The sequence below is a fragment of the Ostrea edulis genome, chromosome 7, assembly GCF_947568905.1.
Source record: "Ostrea edulis chromosome 7, xbOstEdul1.1, whole genome shotgun sequence".
Lineage (NCBI taxonomy): Eukaryota > Metazoa > Mollusca > Bivalvia > Ostreida > Ostreidae > Ostrea > Ostrea edulis.
The window spans coordinates 11656263-11674990 of NC_079170.1; the positions used below are offsets into that span (position 1 = coordinate 11656263).

General features: G+C 34.6%; 1 protein-coding gene and 1 pseudogene across 3 annotated transcripts; one reads left to right on the top strand and one right to left on the bottom strand.

The window, feature by feature from the left end:
- The window catches only part of LOC125655371 (fibrinogen C domain-containing protein 1-like), a 49430-nt pseudogene extending 35764 nt beyond the window's left edge, over positions 1 to 13666 (bottom strand).
- LOC125672660 (fibrillin-1-like) lies at positions 128 to 13400 on the top strand. 3 transcript variants are annotated; one of them, XM_048908853.2, is made up of 17 exons: positions 128 to 249; positions 3361 to 3436; positions 3668 to 3759; positions 3854 to 4060; positions 4173 to 4274; positions 4444 to 4578; positions 4713 to 4862; positions 5352 to 5495; positions 5623 to 5778; positions 5872 to 6021; positions 6897 to 7046; positions 7350 to 7493; positions 7787 to 7921; positions 10243 to 10257; positions 10441 to 10555; positions 11195 to 11273; positions 11532 to 13400. In XM_048908853.2, the coding sequence occupies exons 1-17, from the start codon at positions 219 to 221 to the stop codon at positions 11829 to 11831; spliced, it is 2181 nt and encodes a 726-aa protein (XP_048764810.2). In that variant the 5' UTR covers positions 128 to 218; the 3' UTR covers positions 11832 to 13400. The 3 variants fall into 3 exon arrangements, with proteins under 3 accessions (XP_048764810.2, XP_055999289.1, XP_055999290.1); XM_056143314.1 differs by lacking the exon at positions 11532 to 13400 and having other exon boundaries at positions 10523 to 10555; XM_056143315.1 differs by lacking the exons at positions 10441 to 10555; positions 11532 to 13400 and having other exon boundaries at positions 11195 to 11261.
- Positions 13667 to 18728: the final 5062 nt, after the last annotated feature.

The window sequence follows — 18728 nt, forward strand, 5'->3', positions numbered from 1 at the left end:
TACAGAGATTGAGTGTCAATTTTCAAAGCCAAAATGAGAAAAAAGGAAATTGTACAACACTAATATTTCCTCTTTGTTGTAACTGTATTAGATAACCAGGAAGCTAGGACCTAAAATGATTCTAAAAATATTATATGCAATTATATAAGATGTGGGGTTTGGAAGTTCTGCTTCATGATGAATGCATAGTATACAACTAATGAGTATTGACATCGGTTATGGAGAAAACACTCGGTATCCAACGTATAGGTAAGTACTGGTGTTTGTCATGGAAATTAATTGGCATGGGACGGACTTGCATTTTTGAGTAAACTTGATATTGATAGAGCGTATGTATAGAAACTGTAAGGACTATGATATATAGTTACAGAAAAATGCGGTAGATGTTACGATGAAGGGTGAATATAACGAACGGTGATCAATCTCATAATTCCCACGAGCAATGTAAATTAGATAGTTGGGCAAACACGCGCACGGACACCTGGACACACCAGAAGGATCAGATGCTTAGGAGGAACAATAATCCCCTTTTGATCAGTCACACCGGTCGTGATCCCTGGTATGAAATGGTGGACATAAATTATTTTGACGCTTCTTAAATATCGATTTGCCATCTCATATGACAGGAAAAGAAATTACATTTTTAGAATAATCCTTTATATGTTAGGTGTTCTGATATGTAATCATGTGAAGTGTCCTACTACACCTCCAACGCATTTCGTTTTGCTCCGTGTAGACCGTTCACCGCTCCATGCAAATCGTTTCGTGCAAGAATGGCTCCGTACATGATCAGGTCAAGAACAGAGAAACGCACAGATCGTTCAAACCCGTGGAAGTCATTTCGGCATGGTGTGTATATCATTTGGGGGGATATGAGCAACTATTTCAAACTGTCTCTTATACGGGCTTTCAAAAAAATAGAAAACCACCAAGCAGACCAAAACCTGATACCATTTTATCACCCTTGGTAGTGCAGAGACATGTATATGTCTGCCCTCGGTAGTTTTATCCCATTATTAGTATATAGGAATAATTTATTTGTCTTGTTACACTTGTATGATCCTCTTTTTAGATAAAAATTATTTTCAAAATTGCTTACTGGAACTGTCTGCATAATGCAAAGATCTACCTATGTATGACTTGTATATTATACGCAAATTCCAAAGTGCTTTATAATACTATAAAGGCCAGCTAATCCGGGTATTTGAAATTAACATGCGTACAAAAGATGTGAAAATCTTCGGGGGCAATTGAAATATGACACAAGAGGTGTTTACATATTTTGTCTCTCATAAATGCATGCATTTTTATGGGTTTAAAATTAATGCAAATGCAACAATCTAATTAAATTTGGATGTTAGATGCGCTTGCATATCTTTTTATCATTACTGTAGTTAGTCATTATTTGTTTTATCTATTCATTTATATGTTCGATTTATTTCTCAATCTTTTTCAATCATGTTTGATTGTTTCTTATTGTGTCGTACTTCCCCTTCTTATCCAAGGTGACAGGTTCTTATCGATATTTCAAGACTCTCGATTAAAGTCAGTTTTTCGCAAACCATATGGTTGTTATAACGATCTTGTTCGTCAATACAACCATCAAAGGGTCAAATGCTGTCTGACGTATTTCATTCCGATTGTTAGACCGTTCTTGGCACACTGAGTTTGACTGCAAATAACTCCGTTTACCTATCAAGATATAGGGCTCACGGCTGATGTGAGCGGTCGACAGGGGATGCTTACTCTCACCTAGGCACCTTATCCCACCTTAGAAGTGTCAAGGGGTCCGCGTTTGCCCAACTCTCTTTTTGGTAGTGCTTATAACTGTTCTTTACCTTCATCTTTGGTCTTTAGGTGTATCTTCTACACTGAGTGGCCAAAAGTATTGCAACAAACATGACTGACGTCATCATAATTTTACTCGCTTCAAATTTTATTTTTATTGCTGACGCGTAACAAAGTAAGCTTAGATCGGGATGTCAGGTACGCGAATTTACTAGGGTACGAATTATATGGGGAACCGTTTGTACTTCAAAGAAGCAGACGATTTCCGGTAAGGTAACGAATGAAAACAATGTCGAGAAATGAGAGAGAATTGTCAAAGGACCTAAAGAAATGGATTGTAATTCTAAATTCAAAGGAATTTAATGACAACAAAATTAGTGAATCATTGGGAATTCATCGAGGCACTGTTGGAAGCGTTTGAAAAACATCCGTCAAAAACAAAGTGTTGAAAACGATCCTCGGAGTGGAAGGCCCCGAGTGATAGATGAGAGGAGTGATCGGAAACTTTATCGCATTCTTAAAAACTAACTGAAGAGAATGTCTTCAAGACTTTACATCAACTTTTAATAAGAATGAAGGTACAGATGTGTACAGGAAACAAATGTTCGCCGTAGGTCACACCAGGAAGGATACAGGAGCTGAAAAATTCAGAAAACGGTTACAATCGCTATGGTCAACAAACAACGCTGAATGTTGTGGTGCTGAGGAAAAGGCACTGGAAACCTGAACAGTGGTAGAAAGTAATTTTTTTCAGACAAAACACAGGTAGTCATTGAACAAAATAACTTTGTAAGTTTGTGGAGAAAATCGTCCGAGAAGCGGAAGCCTTACCGTGTGAACCAACGCAAACGCCTGTGAGAGTAAGTTGTATGTTTTGGGGTTGTATTACCTATGAAGGTATTGGTATTCTTGTACCCGTTCATATAAATCTAAATAGCAAAGTGTGTTGAATTCCTGGATAATCACTTATGGTATGTTGTTGTCAACGTTTTTGGAAACCAACAATTTATTTTCCAAGACTTTAATGTCACCCCCACTCGTCTAGACAGACCAATACTTGGGGAAAAAAACAGTATTACAAAATTCAACTGGCCTGCACAGTCCCCGGACCTTAATGTCATTGAAAATGTCTGGCGTCGTATCAAAATCATATTGTCCCGTGAGTTTGATGATATCAAACACCGGGATGACCTAGTGACTGCAGTGACAGAAATTTGGAATAGCCTCTCTCAAACATATATCCGTAGCTTCCCTATCTTCAAGACCACGATAAGTTATTATTCAGAAAGGCTTTGCAACAAAATATTAGAAAACATGGTAAATAAATAATGTTTATTTCATTTAAAGTTTTTTTTCATGCAGCTGTTATTTACATTGTAATGACGTCAGCCATGTTTGTTGCAATACCTTTGGCCACTCATTGTACCATCATGTGTTTTGCCTTTTTAACAGAACAATTGATACCATATAAATGTATTCTATTACATCAAATGACAATAAAACATTAAAGTTACATGTTACAACTAAAAGCACTTGGAAGTGTTTTAAACCTCATCCTCCTTTATTTTGTAGATACAATTTTAGTGGTTGCTGCACTGACTCAATCTATATTGGGATCCAGCGATTTATATTCTCTGTATTTTCGCGAGTAAGAATTTTTTTTTATCATTCTTAAAGAGTAGTTTCATCTATTGGTGCTAAATGTTCTATTTTCAACAAGACTGATAATGACATTTTTATAAAGAAATAAAAAACAGATTATAGGACAAGCGAAAAAAAATTCATCAGCATCATAATCGATTTTAAGTGCCACTGTTATCGACATCGCCAGAAAAAAACCACACACAAGCAAATGTAGTTAACTTTATTCCATTTGTAGGGAATTCATGTTGAAAGATGTGATCTTATTCGTCAACAGTAATCGAAGCTGTGGATTTATTTTACATGATCTCCCATCACTCATCCTTCAAGGTACTGCATACTCATACGATGCGGTAAACGCAACACAATCTAGCTATTTACATGTGACATCATTTGTACCTGCATGCACCATTGTACTTTGTAGATAATTCGAGGTTGATAGACTCCAATGAGACCTGTGTGCTTTTTGCTACTTATGAACATCTGCCATTCAACAAGACAGTTTTGATTAATCATGTGACTTTCATTACCGAAGGAATGAAATACAATTTTGATACAAAGAGCAATTCTTGTTATGGAAAAAAAGTCTTGGAAAGGGTTGAACTTTTTCTTTCATGTGATCTCAAAACAGGTACTGAGTATTCTTTCCAAGATTGGATTGGATTTATAAAACATATTTTCATTCCCCACCATGGTGGACTGTCTAAAATTGTGTTCTTTTTAACTCTGTTGTTACATTGCAGCATCTAGTGGAAAAACATGTGTTGATGGAGGGGATTGCAATAGTGAAAACGCGTTATGCAACAGGCTATCCAAGGACGAAAATAAAACAGGGCTTTGTATGGGTATAAAAGGCTGTTTTATGGCTATATTGAGCCATATTCTGATAATGTTTACGTTAATGGCGTCCTGGAAGAAAATAAGCTTCTGAATAAAGCACATGCAATATTGCTTGATTTGTCTTCTATTTTCTTTTTTATTTTATTTGGGTTTTTTTTTTTTTTTGGCTTGAAGAACGTCGCGATCTTTTTGGATCCTGTGACACTGATATGCAGTGTAAATCGACCACAGAATGTAAACATATTGGAGGGAGAGGGGTCTGCTACTGCCCGGAAGGATCGGAAATCATTAATGGAACATGTTTAAAAGGTTTGTAGAAACCTACATACATTGATAACAATTGATTATTATTTGGTGTGTCAAATAACTTATATGTCATATCCAGAAATAATTAGTGTGCGTTTTTAACACGACGTGATTACTTACCTATTAACTGTATGCAGTTGGGATGTCCTTGAATGAATCATGTTCTCACGACCGTCAGTGCACTGGTGCTGTAAACGCCGGGAGATGTCTACAGAACAATCAGAGTCCAGGTGGCGTCTGTTCCTGTGACGTAGGATTCTTTCAAGAGGGTTTGAATTGTTCACAAGGTATACCTGTTCAAAACGCAATATTTGTAACAGCTTTTATAAAGGATTTAAAATCAGAGAACAAAACGAAGTGAGTTTGAGAAAGTAGTTTACTTGCTTGTCATTTGTGTGTGCTAATTGTCTCTAGCTATTATTGTGTTCATAAATGATTATATTTATTGGTATATATATGATTTGTAGAAGAATGTATGGTAAATGCAATGCGATTTTATGACAATGTGTCCTTTAAGATAAAACTGCACGTGTAATTTAAAGCAGTAAAAATCATATTAAATGATAACGATTATATAAAGTCTACGACGTAGCACTACATATATGAATCCACTTTAAAGAATTAAAAGAAATAATACAGTTTGTTTAGTAAGTGACGATAATAGCTCAAACGAATTACTAGAATTCCTTTTAAAAATAATTGGGTTGGTATCATAAATGTTATGGATGCCTTGGTGAAGTTAGTGATTTATTTGTTTTGTATTTTCACCATTATAGGTAATCGACGCCTTTTCCAATCTTGTGAATCTGACAGACAATGTACAGGAACTTATGGGGCACGGGAATGTAAAGTCATCGCTGGTATACAAATGTGTCACTGTCCGGATAATCATACAGTCATTCGAGACGTTTGTATAAAAGGTTTGATGTATAACATTATTTTGTAACGATAAGATACTGTCGAAATGGGAGGGACATCATCAAATTATTTTAGATTATAATGATCGTTAAGGTTAATATTCATTCATATTTGCTGATTTGTTAACAGCTGGGTCAGTCATAGGGGAATCGTGTACAATCGATAATGAATGCACCGGTACAAAAAATGGCGGGAGATGTGTCTACAGCAAGGGCAACGGTACAGAGTCTCAAACATGTGCCTGCGATGAGGGATTTCTGACAAACGGTTCCTTTTGTTTACCAGGTTTGCATTTCTGTAAATAAATATCTTCGCATTTCGATTTTGAATTAAAATGTTTACTCTTTAAAAGACGTTTATTCCATGCATGGTTTACAGTTAACAAAACACTTTTTGAGACTTGTGAAATAGACAAGCAGTGTAATGGAACGTTGGGTCTGGAGATCTGCAGAACAGTTGGCGATCGAAAAATATGTGCATGTGGACCTGAGTACATTGAGGATAAAACGTCCCTTAGATGTCATAAAGGTATGCCAAATGTTAATTGTAGAATATAATTATATGATACTACTGTATGCAGGGAAATATTCGCCTCAATCTTATTTTCGCCCCTTACGCTCTCGTTGTCACTGGGTGGGTGTAACTGTTTTATCATCCATCTCTTTTTAACACAACTATGTCTAGGCGAATTTAAAACGGGGCGAAACTTTCTGCAAGTATAGGACGGCGAAAATAGCACGGGTCGAATGTGACCCTGTATAAAGTAATCAGTTTACTAACAATGTTAGAAATATGTGACTATATAAGACTCGTACTCTTTTATTCAAAATTTTGTAAGAACAGTAAATCTAAATTGTAAGGTATACATGAGAGTCGCCTGGAAAGTCCTCCATTAATGAAATTTTGCGTGGATATAATGAATACAAAAAGTGAAAATGATGTCCAGTTCTTTATTTCACAACATGCCCTATCAGGATACGAAATAACATAAAGTTTTCATATATTCATATTGATGATGAATAATGAATTCAATATAAAACAAAAGTAAGTATTTTCAGGTAGAAATATTGGTAGTCATAGTACAGTGTGTGTTGTTATGGAAATACGAACTTTATATGCTCTGATTCATCGTTTAATGTTAAAAATATTTAATTTCATAATAACACATCTTAAGTATACTCTTGAAGATTGGAATGAAAGAGTTTACTGGGATTAGCTCACTCAGTCAATGCAGGTTGGATAGAACTAGTGAAAAAAACAATTACACTATCCCATGCTTTATGCCCATTTCATTACTTTATTCATGATCATAGTCAAAATTATTTTAAACTTACATATTACCTGAAACACCAGACATGGTAGTGGTAGAAAATAGTAAAACTATTTTATCAATATTTCAACAGTTGGAAAACGGATATCCGAGTCGTGCATGGTGGATGACCAGTGTAATGGGACGAATAATGCTGACGTTTGTGCTTATCAGGAGAAAACATCAACTAGAATATGTGTATGCAGTGATGGATTTGAGTGGGTGAATGAATCGTGTGTACCAAGTAAGTATTACCAGAACCGAATATACTCTCCTTATATTATGAATTGATCTAATTAGATTATCAATTTAATTGATTTATATGCAACCATAACAACACAATATGTGTTCATTGTACGTATGAACTGCATTGGACAAAATTTGGACAAAATCAATACACGATGATTGACAATGTTATCACATTTATTTCATCATGTTAAACGTTATATCAAACTAACGTTTTGAAGGGATTATTGTCGTGTGGTACACGTATCATAGTTGAATAGTAAAACAATCACAATGAATTGAATAATATTACTGTTTTCAGCTGGAAGAGAGTTACTAGAATCATGTGTGTTTGATGTACAGTGTAATGGAACTAATAGTGCCACAATTTGTAAATCATTTGGAAATAGATCGTTATGCTTTTGTGATGAAGGTATGCTGGAATTCGACGGAAGGTGCATTGGAGGTAATGAATGAATATCCAGAACAACGAAATAAGCTATATCCTTTGGCATGAGTGTTCAAAAGCGCCTTTGAAAGCATATCAACGGTATTTTTGCATACATATGTATTATAGCGCACTTATTATGCAGGAAACACAGGAAATAAAACACACGCAGCAAAATTCTACATTGTACTTTTTCTAAAATTATATTTAAATCACCCCCAAGGGAAACCAATATAAGCTGTTAATGTTTGAGGCATTAAAATGACTTTTAATATCATTAAATCGTATAAACTGTTCACTATGTGTTTTAGCTGGCAGGAACCTTGGTGATCCCTGTGAAATGGACAGGCAGTGTACAGGAACACTGCACACTGGTGTCTGTGGTGAAAAAGGGTGGTGTTCGTGTGACCAGGGGTTCATCGAAGACCATAGCGAGTGTGTAAAAGGTGAATCTTAAATAACATATTTGCAGAAAATCAAATAAACGTAAAGGAGAAAAAGTATCTTATTGAGGCCTTCATCTCCACAAGTGAATATGTCGACAATGTTTTACCTATTAACAGTAATCATTTTTGTTCATATGTCAATTTCATATCTCCCAGTAAACTCGAAATAAAAGACAGCACATTTCATATCTTCTTAATAATCGGACATTTTTAAGGACAGAAATGTTGAAGACAAACGAACAACTCAAGTTAATTACAAGTGGGATACGTTAAGCTTCTCTATATAAACTGTACACATCTATGTAGCAATATTCAATTATCAAATATATATGGTGGAAGGTGAAGATGACGAATAGTGATTAATCTCGTAACTCCTACAATCATTACAAAATAGAGAGTTGGGCAAACACGGACCCCTAGATATACCAAATGTGGGATCAGGTGTATATGAGGAGTAAGTATCCCCTGTCGACCGGTCACACCAATCGTTTGTCGCATATCTTGATCGGGTAAACGGGGTTATCTGTAGTCAAATCATGTTCCAAGAAATGCCCAACAATCACTACGAAACAAGCTAGTCAATATCTGACCCAATATTGAATTGCATTGTCAAACTAGATTGTTATAACAACCATAGAATTTGCGAAATGCTGACATTAAACGAGACTATTGAAAGCAGTGCGCCATCAACTTGTTTGTTAGTAACCTGTCTCGATTTAAAAACTGATCCCACCCAGAACATGGTATTGCGTTTCGAATCAATTTATTCATTGAATGTTTGATGTTTTCCGCCACACTCAACAATTAGTTGATTATGTATCTCAACTGATTTGAATTCGTTACATGAGAGAACGTTCTGTTTATGCCCATTTTTCAAATCGATCCCTGGATTAAAGAAAATGATCAAACGCAAAACATTATCTTGCGAATGAAATGAGTAGTGCATACCATTTTCATTGTCGAATGAACGTAGTTCATAGATAAAGGTACATGTTCTGAAAGCATTGAGAGTGATTCACGAACAGAAAAAAAAACAATCTTGAAACTGAATATTGTCTTCATCATGCTCTCGTAGGAATCGTGATCTTATTATGTGAAAGTTCTGATGATATTGTTAGGTAAATAGAAGAAAAAAACAACCCCTTCATTACTCTAGGTTTTTCAATAAATGCGGAGCTGTGGATATTTTGTTCTATTTTATGAAAGATAAAGATAACGAACATTTTATGTCTAGCATGCTTCATACCGATTGTTAGGCCGCACTTGGCACACTGATTTTGATTACCGATAACTCCGTTTACCTGATCAGGATATAGGGCTCACGGCGGGTGTGACCGGTCGACAGGGGATATTCACTCCTCCTAGGCACCTGATTCCACCTCTGGTGTGTCCAGCGGTCCGTGTTTGTCCAACTATCTATTTTGTATTGCTTATGGGAGTATTATATTGATCGCTGTTCATTATATTCACCTTTCATGGAGAGCTCGAAAAATATCCCAATAAAACATGCAGGAGAAAACAGTGGTATAGTCTGTCAACGACACGAAAATTATCTACAGCATTATAGCCTTTAAAATATTCGTTTTCCCAGAGCGAGTAATGGAACATGTAAACCGATATTAAGTAAAATAATATTTCAGGACACTTACATAGCGTATATGTACATATGATACAGTTCTGCATAAATTCTGACAGATATAATGCGTTGTAGTACACCACCGATCTGCGCACATATGTCTGCATACTGGTGGAAAATGTTAATGTGAATAGGGGACTTTGAATATATGTTACTAGCTCTCTGGAGTTCGTTTATCTCTATAACATATAAATGAAATTCAGGTTGCGTATAATGTGATGGATGTTATTCATTGTAATTATTTGGAAACATTCTGAATTGTCATGTTGAATTTGTTGGAGTGATGAAGTCGGTTTATATTATTATTTGATTCTGAATGCCCACAAAAAATGTTTAATTGAAAAGCCAATATTTTGAAAGTTTATTCATAAGTAAATGTCTTAGTATTTGCAGCATACATTTCTACGATTCTCAATTAATGAATGAAAAGGAAAGCGATTAAAATAATTTCCCAATTACTTAAATCTTTAAATCACAAAGTAGTAAAAAAAAATATTTATGATTTAAGAATAATACCCCCCCCCCTGAACCAAGTAAAGGGTGACGACGAAAGATAAATCTATGATTATATTTGTCAATAAAATATATATGTAAAACGATTCATTTTATCAACTTATGTTCCATAAACATCCTCCTCCTTGAAATATTTCTTTTATCGCGGCTCAGTATAATCTTTTTCCTTCAGATGGACGGGTTTGGGGTAAGTAATTGGTGTTCTATAGTGATTGATATATCATATGAAATATAATCTATATTGGAAGTTGAAAGAACAATGATAATGAATCGCAATAATAATGATATAAAGATGTCGATTATACCGTTGACGATAGTGATTATTTCAACATAACAGTTTTGTTACAATAGTGGATCAATTTGATTACAGAAATAATTTATCAGTGTCTGCTTGTTGGGGCAGGCGGAGTTCTGTTTGGAATAGTTTTTATCATCGTGATACTTTTTGGTAGATTGAGAAGATATTTACTATCAAAAGCAGGGAGGTGAAGTATCACATTTGATTAACTTTTTTTTAGTTTTGCTATTGTGCTATTGTCTTTACTTCAAACTTAAATAAATAAATAAATGAATATAATAATAATAATAATAATGATATATATATATATATATATATCATTATTATTATTATTATTATATTCAGAATGACACATTCCATCAAAACAATAATTTACTGCTGCTAGCGCTTTCTCCATGTCTACATGGTTCATCAGGCAGTTTAAATATACAAAAATTGTTTGGCAACGTCTTTGTTATGACGTCAATTTAACGAGTCCTTTATGACGTCATTCTAACGTTAACCAGGAGTGTTTCTAATTATCTATTTTGTAAAAATATTATGCTAAATTGTAGTTCAATTGTTCAAATACTTATTTTCTATTAAGGCTTGGATTGAAAAGTTTAATAAAATAGTCCTCTTTGGCTTTGCGAGTGATTTCATTTTCAGTCCACATCTTAAAGAACGGGAACACTTTAAATTTACCACAAAGCGCTAGCAGTAAATGATTGTTTTTTTATGGAATGTGTCATTCTGATTTTCAATATTTATTTACAACTGTGCCGAATCAACTTCATATATATATATATATATATATATATATATATATATATATATTTCTATTCAGATTAACTATGCAGACCGTCCAGAATGCGACTGAGGCAGTGTATGGCGACCAATCCTGTGAATCCGCCGTTTCTAGTAAAGTAAGGAAATCTTTCAAAGAAAACGAATCACAAAATGCTACTCAAAGTACTATACTTTTGGGTGTATTATGATATCTAACATAATGTAATAATTCTGGCTTGGTAATTCATGTTAACAAACTTATCGTTATCTTATTCCGTTTACGATTCCAGGTTTTTTTTATTTTGCTGATTTTATTACCGTTATAATAACCCATCGTTATATAATCATAACACAGTAAACTGATAATTGTAAAAAGGCGATATGTATCTTTCAAGGAACCTTCCATGAGTTATAAAGAAGATGAATGTGGAACAACACGACACTTATATAATCAACTGAACGACACCAAGGAAGACGAAGAAAATGACTATTCTCAGCAAATGGCCTCCTTCAGAGAGGAAAACTCGTATGACTACGTATACAACCACACCCGTAAAAAGGAGACGCCAATGTGTCTGAACATGTATGACGTCGTGGAAACTATTTCTGACCACGTGGTACACAGTTCTAATGATGTTCTTAAATCTACTGGACTATACGAATTTGCCGAGCCTTTAGACATCAACGTGTCTTAAATATGCGATTTCTTGTCAATTCGGACACGATAAACCTGATCTTTACCTACGGTAATCCATTGCGATTTCAATCTAATAATAACGTCTACGGTTCTTTTCATCAACCTTGTCACGGAAGCTTTAACTTTGAATAAAACCATTTCCAAGCAAACTACTACCTACAAAATTAGTGAAAATGTATGCATGCAATGCATCTATGTTTTATATGTTTAGCTGCGTTTTACATTTGTAATATGTATATACCTACCCCCAACACACCAATATCACTCATAAACTGACAAAAAGATATTGAAATAAAACATTTGTAGATTTGCAGAACAACATATATTCATTTGTGAAAGGTGGAGATAACGAACAGTGATGAATTTCATAACTCCTATAGGCAATACAAAATTGATAGTTTGGCAAACACGGATCCCTGGACACATCAGAGGGGGGTTATGTTCTTAGGAGGAACAATCATCCCCTGTCGACCGGTCACAACCGTCGTGAATCCCATATTCTGTTTGTGTTTGACGTTTGATGAAATTGGCTCCAGTTTAATATAAAATGTTTGATAGGGGATCCATGGAAATGTCTTTGCTTTTTGTTTATTACTTTATTAAAGACCATTTACCAAACAATAGGTACTAATGAATATGTGTAAGATTTGGCATAAACAATACTGGAAAAGTGGATATTCAGAACGGTGATCATTTCAAATTCTTTGAAGGGTGCAACATTAAATGCAGGATAAACACGAATGCCAGGGCATGCAAGAGATGGCCATCATATATTATGAGTAGTAAGCATCCACTGATTGCTGGTCACACCCGCCTTGAACCTTATTTCTAATGTTAAATGGAATCATACCATAATGTAGAGCTTAGACAAAGTACATAGTGTACATATTTGGATTTTGTGTTAGGCTTTATACTTTATGACTAAATTGATCATATTACATTACTAGCAAAGTCACAAAAATATACCTTGTACTTTGTCAAAAACAAATTGATGCAAACAGGATATAAAAATGGAGTAAATGACGATCCATGGTCAATTTCATAACTTCCAGTGAAATTCACATGAAATGTACCTGACCAAGAGATAGGGTCACGGCGGGTGTGACCGGTCGACAGGGGTGACTTACTCCTCCTAGGCACATGATTCCACCCGTGGTGTGTATAAGGGTCCGGGTTTGCCCAACTGTCTGTTTTGTATAGCTTATGGGATTTATGAGATTACCAGAGACATTATTTGTAGCAATGCGCTTCTGGTGCATCAAAATTGGTACTGTATAAGTTTTACATCGATCACCGTTCGTTATTTTCACCTTTCATGACATATTTTCATAAAAGATTTATGTGAATTTACCGTGTACAGAAATTCACGTGAAAGTCATGTAAGGTATATTTGCCTGTTCATGTTTCTTTTTAATATGCAAGACGACATTCATATACCGAGATGGGATTGTTGGACCATCTTCCTTAATAAACCATTTTTTGGTCTTATACACTGTACATATAATTGTCATCTTTTGGAAGTGTGTATTGAACGGTTGTTAATTAAAAAGAGTTGTGGCAAATCAAATAATTTATTTATTACTACCTTAGTTATTCCCATCACATTCAGAACTGTAGTATCGAAATATGCATATGTTTCAGTACCAAATAAACAGTAATATGAACGTACCAGGAGCAGATGCAGGTAGCTCTGTTACTGGGTGTGTGTTTAACAGGAGTCCTTCGACATGGAAGGGAATTAAGATCACCAAACACAGGGATGTCTTCAATATGACTGTTAACATTTTGCCATTTAAAACACAGGTCTTCGAACTTTCTTTTCTTCACGGGTCTGAAGGATTGTATCGCTTTATCTATGTATGTCACCGTCAAAAAGATTCATTTTGTTTTAGTGAACTAATTATGCTAGAGGTAATTTTGAAATAAAAATTTACGCCTCAAACATAGACATATTAGTATGGTTCACTCTTCCTAAATATTTCACAGTCATAATTAGAAGACTACAAATTGATACCTTACGATTAAATAACCCGCGATAACTAGGATTTATGGCATTGATGTATTGATAGAGCTATATCGTCTAAGGATTGGTTTAATTAGAATATTATGACGGCGGACTGGCACTACCTCAAATAATTCATCCATGCAATTTCATAATAAATGGTTACTATTTGATGGTACGCTTGACTAACTAGTGTGTCTAAAGATCCATGTGTTTAAATGTGACGTAGTTCACGACAATCAGTTCTTCATATATTACATAAAACATGCAGTACTCTGTGGGTCCAGGTTATAATAAGTCCTCAGTACTCCATGCTTGCGGTAAGGGGCGACTAAATGTAACGGTCCTTCAGATGAGACCGCAAAAAATCCAACAAAAAACCCCAATAAAAAACAACGAGGACCCGTGTCACAGCGGTTGTTTTACGATAAAGAGCATTGCCTGCTCAAAGGTCATAAGCGTCGAGCACATGGCTAAATTTTGCAACCCTTCACTGGCAACTGAGACGTCAAAATATGAATGAAAAAATCTCGAGAGGAACGTTAATGAAAGGTGGAGATAACGAACAGTGATCAATCTCATAACTCCTATAAGCAGTACAAAATAGAGAGCTGGGAAACACGGACCCTGGACACACCAACGTTAATTAATACAAAACCAACCAACCAACCTTTAAACATTCAAATGTTAAGCACGAATTATTCAATTGAGTAAAATATGAATCCCACACACTGCGTTTGGAGTTGAGAAGGGGAAACTATGACACGATTGAATTATTTAACCAGCCTATGCTGAGTAGTCTTTCTTCCTTCACTAGTGTGACATACACGGATAACCCCATCATGCTCATACTATCAATCTGTTTCTCTCTTTCATATACATGTCAGTCTCGAGTTATTCACTGTATTTTAGTAAAATGTTTATATATAAAATATATATATTCTATTAATTATCTGGACAACTATGTTTTTGATTTAATATGAGCTGATATGTTAACAGATGTCTGTCACTATGATATGTAGCTCTATACAGGGTTTGGAGAGTTTGTGTCATCTTGTAGCCCAGGGAATGTTAGACAATTATTTCGAAGATTAGAAAACAGGATTGCGCAATTTTTCTAAGAATTAATTTCCCGATTATCATTGTGTGCACACATCTCCATCTTAACGTTGATCATGATAACTGAATATGTGTGTGGTGAATCATTGATTGGATATTAATGGTGTGCATTCTTGGGCCTAAAGGCATAAATAGATAAGGTTTTCCAATCATCATATGTTTTATATTTTTTTTCATATGTACTCTAAGGTACTTGTACAGTTTATACATGAAAGGTGAAGATAACGAACATCTTAGAGCATATCTACATTCAGTATTTTTAATTTTATCATTCTAAACCAAGAAACGAAATGGTATACCATAGTATGCAATTTGAGGGAGGATCTATTTTCTTTGTGGAATATTATTTCAGATGAAAGTCTGAATAGAAAACAGTACATCCTATATACATTGTATTTATTTACCCTTCTTGTTCCAGCACAGGTCAAGGATCTTACTTAATCGACACTTCACCAGATCATATGTTATAGGAAATATATTATTGTTTGCAAAACATCGGTAAATGTATACACTAATATGGAAATATACAAATGAAAATAGAATCCTCAACAGTTTCAAGATATAATTTTGTTCCATTATTTGCTCCGTCATTATGTTCAGTGACTGGCAAGCTAAAACAACTTTGACGTTAGACGAATTTCAAATTCAAGATATTACAATGAATTATATAAAGCAAATTTACAACTGTTTTTAAATAGAGGAGACCAGGGACCATAGCAACTAAAATGTGAATTTGTGTATGCGATATCATCAAACATAATTATTCCCGACATCTAAAAAAAACACCCTACACCAATCAGTTAGGGAAATAAGGCGCACGACAGATGTGACCGGTCGACATGGGTTCTTACTTCTCCTAGACATCTGATCCCACCTCTGGTATATCTGGTTTGCCCAACTTACTATTTTGCATTGCTTATAAGAGTTATGAGATTAATCACTGTTCACTTTCATAGTTAAAATGGAACGAATTAGTACCCGATGGAGGTTAACAGTTAACTTACAAACTGGTACTACTTTCAAATCAGTCAAAAATTGTAATATCTGATTCAACAATCAATTTAAACTATTTATGCATTTTAGATAAAATTTAAATTTTTGTCGTTACTTCTCATGTATTTTTTGTCAATAGCATTTGCCATTTTGTATCTGTGTTAAGGTCGTGGCTTATCATAAGATATGGAAAACATCCATGCATAAAATCAAAAGGGTTTGTAAATATTATTAATATTTCTGAGGTGAATGTTTGTGTGTAGAGAAAACTTTCTTAGTAAATCAAACATATCTAAAACCATCTACCGCCGGGAAAGAAAATGTGAGATAGGTAGTCAAAATCACCCGTGTATTCTACTTTATACACGGGCTAAATGTAACATAGTAAGGGGGAAACCCCCCATTTGATATTAGCAAAGAGAAACATATGATATACTGCGTTGTGGACCTGAACCAGGATCATTTTGCGATGTTTTCACTTTTGAAAATTTATGTTTTTGGTTGAGCGATACATTTGGGAAGACCCAATTTGAGTATGTCTCATGAGAGTATTAGTCCATTTTCGTCCCATCTAGAACAATTACATGTATGATATGGTAAGGAATAAACATATAATTCGAGATACAATGACCAATGCTACTTTTTGCCATCTGCTCCTGAGGATTCCTTAAAACAAGTTTAGTAATATTCAAAACTACAGGAATGAAAGTGTCCTTGGATAAAACTAACATATTTATTATAGAGTTTTGTGGTTCTCGATCGAGGGGGTTGCATTGTGGTAGTTTCTGACTATAGTGTTTTCGGAGCAAAGTTAACTTTGCATTATCCTGATGTTCCCTGTTTACAAACGTTCATCACTAGTCATTTTGATATGTGTAGAGATGTCCTTTTCAGTCCATTAATATTTGAAATGTAGTACGTTTTTCACCAAAACAAAACGTGTTTCATATTAAAAACAAAATACCTAAGATATTACCAATCAACATTTGAAATCCATATTTGTTTTAAACCTACAGCGTATATGCTTTCATCCAGATACAATTAGCTTAATAACATCATTTTCCAAAACACTCCAGATATGACTCGTAGAACTTGGTTTTCAGTAGCGTATCAAAATCAAGAACAAAACCATCTAATCCTATCAACAAATACACTGATTCCCCTTTCCTTTTCTATTTTATGAAATATGATAACGAGCAGTACTCAGTCTATAACTCCTATACGATATAGAAAACAGAGAGTTGTGCAGGCACGGACCCCTGTATATACCAGAGGTGGGATCAGGTACATAGAAGGAGTAAGCGTCCCTTGCCGACCGATCACAGCCGCTGTGATCCCTATATCCTGGGTGTAACAAAAAAAAACTACACTTCCAAGCCCTGCTCCATGCCGTCTTGCAACGTCATCTTTTTCTCGTTTTTGATGAGTGATATGTATCTTCTGCAATTGGTTTCGGCCAAACGAAGTAATATTCGTACGTTACGTAATGTAAAACGTATACGATACCAATTTTGATGCACCAGATGCGCATTACGACAAATAATGTCTCTTCAGTGATGCTCACCGAAATGTTTGAAATCCGAAATAACTATGAAGTTTTAGAGCTAAATATAGCCAAAAACAGCGTGCCAAAAAGTGGAGCCAAATTCGTCCAAGGATAAGAGATATGCATGAGGGAGATAATCCTTAATTTTGAAATGAATTTTCTAAATTTTATAACAGCAATTAAATACACATCCGTATTTTCAAGCTAGTATTGAAGTACGTCTCAATTTGGCATGTGAAATTTAACTCATTGTTTTGTTTTTGTTTTAGCGCCACTTTAGTGAGGCGTGATAAAACATTAATTAGGGTTTGCTAGCAAATTACCACATTGTGACATGCTCCATAACATCATTTTTACAATATTTGATTTTGAATAATTTGAAATTAATCATCATATGTTTCAATTTGTTTCAAACATCAAATTATTTAGATTTGACCGGTCAACAGGGGATGCTTACTCTTCCTAGGCACCTGATTCAACCTCTGGTATGTCAAAGGCTCCATGTTTGCCCAACTCTCTATTTTGTATTGCTTATAGGAGTTATGAGATTGATCACTGTTCGTTATCTTCACCTTGCATTTAATAAGTTTGGTTACTATAGGACGTCAAAGAAAATAGCTATGACAAAAGTGTATGTATGTTTGAATTACCCTGGTAATAACGTCATATATATGCTATTTTTGTTTTCAAATTCCACTGACGAGCTGTAGAGCAAAAGTGAGTCGGAATAAACGTGAAATCCTCGACTGATCCCCCCAATATATATACATATTTAACACAAAACTAAAAAAAAATTGCAGTGAAATGTTAATCAATATTTATGTAACCTGACTTTCATGATTGGACACATTTACTGTTTCAAATAATGAATTCTTTTTACAAACTATATACATATCAATTAGTCATCTAATTAAATATATATATCAGGATGTAATTCAAGTGTATGGAAATAAAACTCTCACGATAAACGCATTTGATGCCTGAAAATATAGATGATAACATCTCAGCTATCTAGAATTATATAATCATTCGTAACTTTATTTACAAATTTCCTTATCTAAATTTATTTTCCATGGTTTAAAATTTGTAGTGCTTAACAAGATTTATATTTGTTGTCAACGCTGTTACACGGGGTTGTTGAATGTTGACATTGACTTTTTTTATTTATGATTTTGAGTATGGATTTTCTTTTATTTTCAAAGCATGTAGCTCTTGAAAATGGACAGCTGATATAC